The following is a 10,019-nucleotide window of genomic DNA, read 5'->3' as shown; positions in this document are numbered from 1 at the left end:
CACCTAACAATAAGACAATTTTGCCTTCAGCTGTGTATGTATACATATATTCAATGATAACGTTAATACCTTAAGAATACTTAAGAATATTTCCACCTTTGTTTTAGATTTATCGTATAAGTTTTCAGAGTTTATGTCAAGTATCCAACATATTTAGATGGCATACATGACAATGTTTTAGAAATTTAGATGCATTTAGCGTTAAATAAATTGTTAGAGCCGTTTTTAATGGCAATTTTACTTTAAAACACTCTCAAATATTCTTTACTTCTTTGGCAAGCTTTTGGTTAAAACAAATATGCCCTTTGAAGTCTGTAAAAAAACCTTACATATCTACATACAATTGTTGAAATGTTTTTTGTTTTGAACAATTTTTTGCTGGCGAAAAAAAAGTTTTTAGTGAAATATAGTTGAAACTTTTAATTATTTGCAGAAGTCATTGTTACCAAGTTGATGATAGAAACCCATATATTTCAAGTACTAAATTAATTACATTTTGCTAAAAATTAAACAAAATGTTGTGTCTGTGGCCTGATGGCAAACAATGTCATAATTTTATACATATTTATCATGTTGTTAATTATAAACAATTTTTGTTGCAAAATTTTGTAGACTTGTTTTATTTTATTTAGAAACATTTAAAACATATTTTCATGTTTATTAAAGTCCAAAGTGTTTAAAATTTCTTTTGGTGTGCTTCAATAAGAATTTCATTTCATCTTAAATAGTTTGCTGGTCAAGTTAAAACCGCTTTAATTGAAGCAGCAGTTTTAATTTCAATTGCATTGCGGCTTTTTGGTCATTTTATATTTGTTTTTCTATTTTGTTTTTCGCTTTTTCGTTTTCGCAGACAGATTTTTGCTTTTTCTTTATATTTCTGCCTTTGCTATATTAAAACCATGGCCATTGTGCGTGTCTGTCTAGACCACCCGCCCATTTATTTGCATACAAAGCTGCAGCAAACAAAGGAAGCTGCCGCAGCAGCAGCAGCAGCAGCAAAACCAACAACACCAACAACAGCACCATGACAACAACAATGTGCAACCATATTCCAAATGGCAGAATGAAAATGCGCAACTCTCACGTGCGGCATATGAAATGCTTGAAATGAAATGCCATTTTTAATGACAAAATTTTTGAAGAGAAGGAGTCAAAGAAAAAAAATAATAATAATGAAAATAAAACAAGAAAGGGGACTACAAAAGTAGGAGTAAGAAAGAGAGAGACAGAGAGAGAGAGAAGAGTGGAAAGAGGAGTTGGAAGAGGGCGGTTGAAGGGTGGCATATAAATCATTATTGCGCTTTTTTTTGGGAGTATGTGTGTGTGTGTAATGAAAATGCTTAACAGCTACTTAAAAGCTGTTAACAAAACAGAAGGCATCCCACTTGAAGCGCGCATTACATGACTCGACACTCAGTTGGCTCAGTGCTTGACTCCCTGGTGAAGGACTCCCCAACATATAAACACATCCACACATACATACATACATATGTATATACAATGGGGTGTCATTAAACGAGCAGCCATTGAAAATCAACAGCAGAAGCAGCAACAGCAACATCCGCAACAAATGATATGAGACACAACCGCGGCTTACCTTGGCGGCGAGTTGTTGCTGTCAAGTCAGCAAACAAGCGAACAAACAAACAAACAGAGAAACAAACAGACAAACATTCAGACAGCCACTCATATAGAAACAAAATGGCTGCCCACATTCAAATTAGCAGTTGTCGCCTATTAAATCTGCACGTGATACAAGCTCAAGTGCCAAGCCACCACAGCGAACTCAAGTGGCAGATGCGACTGGCACGACAACAAATTTTCAAAGCTAAGCCTTCGACCTTTTCTCTTCTTCTCTTCCCTGTCCATGTGTGTGTGTGTGTGTGTGGCACCTCGAAAAGTTACCTCCTTTCGCCTGCACTTTATACTTTTTGATTAATCGTTTGAGTTGAGGCCGCCCAAAAAATGCTCCTTTTTTCTTTTCTCCGTTGACTTTATTTTCTCTTGAGGTGCGGCTCCACATTGGATACTTCATACAACGATGGGGCAATGTTTTACCTTATAAATCTTGTTTGGTGTGTCGCATGATATATGAGACCATAGCAAAATGGCAACGACAATGCCAGCAAGACCAGACAGCAGCAACAACTTCAACACACAAAATTTTGTTATAAGTACACTGCAAATAAAAAAGGCTTAGCTTACAAGTCCTGAGAAGTCATATTTATAGCAAAGTCTGTTACAAACAGCGACATAATCTCTTGGAATTATGAAATTCAAAGCACATTACACACAGACTGGATACGGGAATGTATTTCATTCTACGCTTTAATAGCAAACATTGGAAAACATTTTGATAACACTTCCTCTATATATATACATATATAGTTCTTAATTAGAATTCATCTAATACACTACCTCAAAGACAAAGATTAACGAGTAGGATACAACTTCATCTATGAGATGCAGATGCTAAAGCCTATATAGAAATAAATAGATTTAGAGTTATTTAAAAATTCAAGACTTAAAAATGTAAGTCTATTTGTTTTCTTAATATTTATTATTATAAATTATTATAAATTATATATAGTCTAGTTACAAAGAGATAACCTTCTATAAAAATTAGATAAAAAGCATGTAATTTCTAGGAAAAACCTATTTCCCAGTAGTTCAAAACAGAGAAAATTTGTATTTTTGCAATTTGTTATCAATAAATCTGTTGTACCGAATGATTTACTATAGTTGTTTATATCACTAAATTAATAATAAATGTTTTAGATTATAGAAAACACATTACTAAATCCACACCTTTTAATTTAGCCACAACCTTTAAGATATCGAAAATAGACACCTTTTAATAAGGATAAGGAAATTTCTGGTAATCTTTTCAATCTTCTTTTAATAGTTATCAGTTGATCCAAAAGGAGACACATTTAGAATTATAAAAAAAAAAACAGTTTCATGTTTCAGTTTCAATTCACAGTGTCTACATTGGGGGGGAATGACCAAACTTTACGAGGGTAAAGAAAGAAATGAATTATTTTAAATCGTTCTTAATTTTACAAACGCTTCTTAAAAATATTTAAAAATTCTTCAATGTACCCAGGAAAGTTCTATGAAAGTCCCCTGCATAAATTTAAATATTATTATTTTAAAAACGCTTAATTTTTTGAGATTTCGATTTCAATAGTATCTAATTATTTTACTGGAAATATTTAAGTAAATCTTTCTATTTTCCCAAATTTGTGTATGTGTATATAACGAATTCCTTCAAGTGTAAAAATGAATTGCAGCTTTAAGGATCTGTAACGAAATCTCAGTGTTGGTATTCCAGTCTTCTTTTATAAATCTGTCACTGCCTCTTTTGGCAGCCAGTAAACTTAGCCACTTTTCAAAATTATTTTGCATATGTGTATGTAAGTCCTTATGTATATATGTATGTAGTCACCTGTATGTACATATTTTGGCACATACTTGGCAACGATATCGGTCGTGATTTTTGAATGAAAAATGAATTGAATGAGCCAAAGCGAATGCTTAACCATTTATTGATGAGACTTTTGCCGAAGAATCGTTAATTAAATGTGAATGAGTAAGGGCCCAGCAACAACGATATGATAATAAATTGAAATTCAAGCAGCCAAAGTTAAGTGAAAGTTATTGATATGGAAAAGGTGTTGTGATAAGAGAATTCACGGAACTCAAGTTATTTAAAACATTATAATTTATCAAGGGGTTTAGATTGTAACAGAGTTCCTGGAACACAATGCCCAGAAAGGTTTATATTTTTTTTTTGTTTACTTCTTGGAACCTAGAGATTGACACAATAGATATTTCTAATCGATGGTTCTGACACTTGAAGTGCTCTTCTCTCTATCAACAGATCAAAAAATTCAAATAATTAAAGTTTATTGGGGGATTTTATAAAAATATTGCCACCTTACAGTTTTCTGACGGGCTGGCATTGAGGTGAGTCAGTGATTTACTTAAAAATAATTGCTTATATCATATCAGAGATAAAAGCGAGACCTTGTTCTACCAGACTTGTCGACCCGTTCAGCTGATAACCAATAAAGAGAGGAAAAAAATTCATAGGACATGAACATTGATTAGTATTTCGGTTGTGCCAAGACCTTGGCAACCAAACTAACCATGACTAACACATATCAAAGAGAGATGAGAATTGAGTAAACTGCAGAAAAGCCAATTAACCAACATGTCTCTTTTATCGTGCAAAAACACAAAGAATAAAAAAACCAAAAGAAGATTTTAGTGCAACATTTTTGGGTGAAGATGAAGTGCTATAAAAAGAGCTTCGTCTCTGAAAATATCATTTAGTAAGCAAACGATAAATCAAGATGCATCAATTCATCCGACTGGTTTCTATTCTGTCTGTGGCACTCCTAAGTGTGAGTAAATGTGAAAAGATATATGTATACTGGATTCCCTATTAAATATTAACTTACTTTAATATCTTCATAGGTCTCTGCTGGCCCCGCAGATCAGAGTCTGTTCCGCATGGTCATGGCTCCCTTTACCGGAGATGTACGCGCTCTATCACCCGCTGGCACAACCTGTGCCAATAACTACAACAATGCCACTAGCAAGACTGTGGATCAACTTACCAATGCCACCAATGCCTGCGAGGAGGCTGCCAATCGCACAATTGTGGCCAATAATTTGAGCAGCAACTCCTCGGTGACTACGGTCCGCAGCCAATTACTCCAATTGGAACAGAACTTGCAGCTATGCAAAAACTTAACCGACTCCGCTCTCTACCTAAACTGCACTGTTGCCTATGTGAGTTAAAGACTCTTCCTCATCGTTTATTGTTTCATATAACTTATTCTTCCGATAGTTTGAAAAGAATTTGCAACTCTTGGATAACTCCAACACGCTGGCTTACCAGAGCATTTCGCAGTTCTCATCCAATAACACACTTGTGGAGGCTGAGCGGGCTAATTGCATCAGCGCTGCTGTCAGTCAGGCCAAAGTACAGAACATTCAGTCGGCCAATGATTACGACACCTGCATGAGCAAGGTTCCAGCCCAGAGGGAGTTCATGGCATCTCACCCACAGGAGTCTCAGGAGCACCACGAGCATGAACATGAGCCTGAGCATAAGCATGAGCACGAAGAAGATTCGGAAGAAGTTCACGGAGATGTTGAGGGAGAAGAAAACTAAACTTTCATATCAGTTTGAATAAATATTGCAATTTAACAAAAACAAAACTTTAACAAGACTCTGTATTAATCACACTATGTGAATTGATTAAAAACATTTTCGGGTCTTCTATACTTGAATAGTCATCAGAAACCAGACCGAAAGACTAGAAATAGAGAACCACACAAAAATACAACAAAATCGTTATCATCAATTATGGTGCTTAGGCCTTATCACATTCGATGACGCCGACGACAGCCAAAAGCTAATTGACTGAAAACTTTAAATATAGATAAATTCAATTAATAAAGTGTTCAAAAAAAAAATAAATAAAAATAAAAACAAATTGTTTTCCATATATACGTACATACATATATAGAATATACAAACGAAGTGCCGCTGCTTTAAAACGATCGGTCGGTCAGTAGGGCAAATCAGAATCGAAAAGAATCGCCATGATGATGGAGGTTCTATGCAAACTCCTGGTGGTTTGCTCGCTACTTTTTAGCGCCCAAGTAAGTCTTGTCGCCACATTTTTATCCTTATCCATCGTCCATTATGTAATTTGTTGATTCTTCATTAGGCTTTTACTGCTGCTGAACCGAATACGAACTCCGTGTCCAATGGCTTCGGCTGGGAGCATTTGTTGTTCGATGCCATCACTGGCAATCTAGAGCTGACCAATGTAACTCAATTGGATGTTTGTACGGAAATTTATACTTTGAAGAACATTGAGATATTGCTCACTGCCGGCTGGGAGATTCGTCGATGCGGCCGCATTGATGAAGGCCTCTTCCGCCGATATCTGAAGCATAGAAATGCCCTTGCTGAGAAAGAGAAATTCCAGTATGAGCTGCTCAACTGTGCGCGAAGTGAAGTTTCCCACCGCAGTGCCCATGACTGTTATGCAGATTGGGTAAGAGGCATTTATTGAGGTTTTTTTGTCCTTTTCCGAACTAAAGGCAAAATCGTATCGTTGTTTAGGTAATGACCTTGTTGGGTTCAGTGCGACCAGTGCAACGAGACTATTGGCAAAAACGACAATGCGTTGTGAGAGAATTGGAAAAAACGATATCCCGTCTGGCCAGTGCATCAGAGAGTTTGGCTAATTGTCTTGCCGGAGCAGACCCACCAGCACCTTTGCCGCCTCAGAACTCTACCATTGCTCCCCCAAGTTGGAACACCACCGAAGGTCCTTGGTGGAATAACTCCACGGCCTCCCCTCCCCAATGGAACACCACAGCATTACCTCCCCAATTGAACACCACAACCGATCGTCCTTGGTGGAACAACTCGACTGAAGGTCCTTGGTGGAATAACTCCACGGCCTCTCCTCCCCAATGGAACACCACAGCATTACCTCCCCAATTGAACACCACAACCGATCGTCCTTGGTGGAACAATTCTACTGAAGGTCCTTGGTGGAATAACTCCACGGCCTCTCCTCCCCAATGGAACACCACAGCATTACCTCCCCAATTGAACACCACAACCGATCGTCCTTGGTGGAACAATTCTACTGAAGGTCCTTGGTGGAATAACTCCACGGCCTCTCCTCCCCAATGGAACACCACAGCATTACCTCCCCAATTGAACACCACAACCGATCGTCCTTGGTGGAACAATTCTACTGAAGGTCCTTGGTGGAATAACTCCACGGCCTCTCCTCCCCAATGGAACACCACAGCATTACCTCCCCAATTGAACACCACAACCGATCGTCCTTGGTGGAACAATTCTACCGAAGGTCCTTGGTGGAATAACTCCACGGCCTCTCCTCCCCAATGGAACACCACAGCATTACCTCCCCAATTGAACACTACAACCGATCGTCCTTGGTGGAACAATTCTACTGAAGGTCCTTGGTGGAATAACTCCACGGCCTCTCCTCCCCAATGGAACACCACAGCATTACCTCCCCAATTGAACACCACAACCGATCGTCCTTGGTGGAACAATTCTACCGAAGGTCCTTGGTGGAATAACTCCACGGCCTCTCCTCCCCAATTGAACACTACTTTACCCCAGTTGAATACGACTACCGATCGTCCTTGGTGGAACAATTCTACCGAAGGTCCTTGGTGGAATAACTCCACGGCATATCCTCCCCAATGGAACACCACCACCGATCGTCCTTGGTGGAACAATTCTACCGAAGGTCCTTGGTGGAATAACTCTACGGCATCTCCTCCACAATTGAACACCACCACCGATCGCCCCTGGTGGAACAATTCTACCGAAGGTCCTTGGTGGAATAACTCCACGGCCTCTCCTCCCCAATGGAACACCACAGCATTACCTCCCCAATTGAACACCACAACCGATCGTCCTTGGTGGAACAATTCTACCGAAGGTCCTTGGTGGAATAACTCCACGGCCTCTCCTCCCCAATTGAACACCACCACCGATCGTCCTTGGTGGAACAATTCTACCGAAGGTCCTTGGTGGAATAACTCCACGGCATCTCCTCCCCAATTGAACACCACCGCATCTCCTCCCCAATGGAACACCACAACAGATCGTCCTTGGTGGAACAATTCTACCGAAGGTCCTTGGTGGAATAACTCCACGGCATCTCCTCCCCAATTGAACACTACTTTGCCGCAGTTGAATACGACTACCGATCGTCCTTGGTGGAACAATTCTACCGAAGGTCCGTGGTGGAATAACAGCACTGCTTCTCCACCCTTATGGAACACAACCACTGATGGACCTTGGGGAAATAATACCTCGTCGTCTCGGCCTCAATGGAATACAACTACAGTGGGCCCATGGGGAAATAGAACTACCACTTCTGCACCCCAAGGTAACAGCACAAGTGGACCCCAATGGAATGTAACCACCACGGTTTCTCCACCTTCCACAACTACCCGTGGCAATTGGCTGGAGCAACTTCTTCATGATTTGGGACTATAAAGAACCAATTATCTCGGCACTTCGTTGAGACTTTGGCAACAGTCTATTCGTAAATTTTAGCAAACAAAAAGAAATTTATCAGCATTAAAGCGATTTAAGTGATTATGCGCTAGCCAATCAGTGGTGGGGCCGAGAATTGATAAGCTATCACTTCCAGCTACAATTGACAAGAAGTAAGAGGTAACACAAATTAAAGGCAAAAAGAAAGAGAGGGCAAGATAGATGGCTGGAGAAAGACCGCCCAGTTGGGATGCCAGGTTCATCGTGTTGACTTAGCCAGGCCAACTGATTAAGATTTATTAGCCAAACGGCCTGGCCACGTGTCGCAAATGGTTTGGGGTTTGCGAAATGATGGATTTCTCTCAGACGTCAGCAAAATATTGCTATGGCTCGAGAGTCGGGCGCCCACTGTCAATAATACTAAACGAAAATTCCAACAAAAAAAAAAAAAAGAAAAATGTGGGAAGAAAGCGGAAAAACCAAAAAATGTGATGAGAACGAAAAGTAAGAAACGCAAACCGCAAAACATAACGAGAAGGCAAAGCACCATAATTAGTAACATTCGCTCACTGAAGCTAAATAATGAGTTTGGCTGTCAGCATCTTGTGATGCCAATAAGAAAAACGAGAGGGAATGGACTAATACCCATGGCTCACAACTTAAGCCAAGCCAATAAAATAATCATAGATTAAATAGACAAAAATCACAGGCTACGGGCAAGGGTAGAATTTACAGAGAAAAGTTGAATAATTGCAAAAGGCAGCCGACATTTGCATAACCCTATGAAGCTTTACCACCGTTGCAATAGCTGTCTGCATGGCTGAATATGGGTCTGGTTGATGTGTGTGTGTGTGTGTGTGTGTGAGTAGTGTGTGTGTGAGTAGTGTGTGTGGGTAGAGTGGCTGCAGCGGTTGTGCATACACAAAAGGAATCTGACCTAAACAATGGAAGTATGCGCAAAACTTTTAACCTCAGCGCCAGTAGATAAATCAACCTGGATCATCACCCTCAGCATTCGTTGTCAACACAGCTCTATTGTATCTGAAAGAGTGTGTGTGTAGGTGTGGGGGTGTGTGTGTTTGCTGACCTCACTTTCAGCATCGCTCCAGAGCCATTGAGAAGGTGTTAAAGTTGCTGCCATTCACTGACCAGCCAGAGCAACGGCAACAGCTTCAGGCAGGGCTATAAATTGCATCACCAGCTTCTCGCCACCTATGACTCTTTTTCTCTGTGGATGTGTGTGTGTATGTGTGTGAGTTGAGGGTATGAGTATAAGTAAATATTTTTTCGTGTTAATTTCACTCTGCATGTGATTCCTACGATTCGTGATTCCAGTGAATTCCATACAAACGCTTGTAAATCAATGAGACTCACACCCAGCCACAATGCGAATAAAGTTGTCTTACTCTTTCCCTCTCCCTCTTTGTCCCTTATCCAGTTATTGTCCTGAATGAAAGTTTTAATGAAAATGTTGAAACAACAAAAAATTTAAATGATCAATTAACATTAATGGCAGAAAAGTTCATAATATAAAATAAAATAAAAAAAAAGGAACTAAGAGAAGCATGATTAGATTAAGGGTTAAGCGGCAAAGGGTTAGAATGTTGAAAATCAAAAGTTTTCCAAAATAAAAAACATAACACTAAACTTTAATACGATAGAGGCGAACTCCTCTCAGTTGAGCGTTATTTTGCTCTTACTTAGCTTTGGTCTTCTCTCTAAATTGCCAATTAAGATTTTTAACGTTTCCAACCAGAGTAAGAGAGGAGAAAAACGACGACAACGATGCAAAAGGTACAAAAAACAGTAAAGAAAAAAAAAAAAAACTTGAAATTAGTAAGTCATTAAAGTGAAACGCCCTGACGATGTTCACAAAAGAGCAGCATCAAGAAGGAGAAGCAACAGCAGCGCCAAAAGGTAGAAATAAGCAAAGAAACCA

The 10,019-nt window shown here is 39.4% G+C and overlaps 2 protein-coding genes across 5 annotated transcripts; both read left to right on the top strand.

Annotated features, from left to right (window-relative positions):
- The first annotated feature begins 4,339 nt into the window (after positions 1–4,339).
- Positions 4,340–5,215, top strand: LOC6643251. The gene is made up of 3 exons (XM_002066171.2): positions 4,340–4,409; positions 4,483–4,800; positions 4,859–5,215. The coding sequence occupies exons 1-3, from the start codon at positions 4,359–4,361 to the stop codon at positions 5,183–5,185; spliced, it is 696 nt and encodes a 231-aa protein (XP_002066207.1). The 5' UTR covers positions 4,340–4,358; the 3' UTR covers positions 5,186–5,215.
- A 405-nt stretch (positions 5,216–5,620) lies between these two features.
- Positions 5,621–8,169, top strand: LOC6643252 (foot protein 1 variant 1). 4 transcript variants are annotated; one of them, XM_023176303.2, is made up of 4 exons: positions 5,621–5,679; positions 5,748–6,080; positions 6,149–6,447; positions 7,582–8,169. In XM_023176303.2, exons 1-4 carry the CDS (start codon positions 5,623–5,625, stop codon positions 8,078–8,080), a joined length of 1,188 nt encoding a protein of 395 aa, XP_023032071.1. In that variant the 5' UTR covers positions 5,621–5,622; the 3' UTR covers positions 8,081–8,169. The 4 variants fall into 4 exon arrangements, with proteins under 4 accessions (XP_023032071.1, XP_023032070.1, XP_023032069.1 ...); XM_023176302.2 differs by having other exon boundaries at positions 6,149–7,238; positions 7,818–8,169; XM_023176301.2 differs by having other exon boundaries at positions 6,149–7,322; positions 7,818–8,169.
- Positions 8,170–10,019: the final 1,850 nt, after the last annotated feature.

This window comes from Drosophila willistoni (genome assembly GCF_018902025.1).
Source record: "Drosophila willistoni isolate 14030-0811.24 chromosome 2L unlocalized genomic scaffold, UCI_dwil_1.1 Seg168, whole genome shotgun sequence".
Lineage (NCBI taxonomy): Eukaryota > Metazoa > Arthropoda > Insecta > Diptera > Drosophilidae > Drosophila > Drosophila willistoni.
The sequence above is the reverse complement of the archived record's forward strand: the minus strand, read 5'-3'. Positions and strand labels throughout refer to the sequence as shown.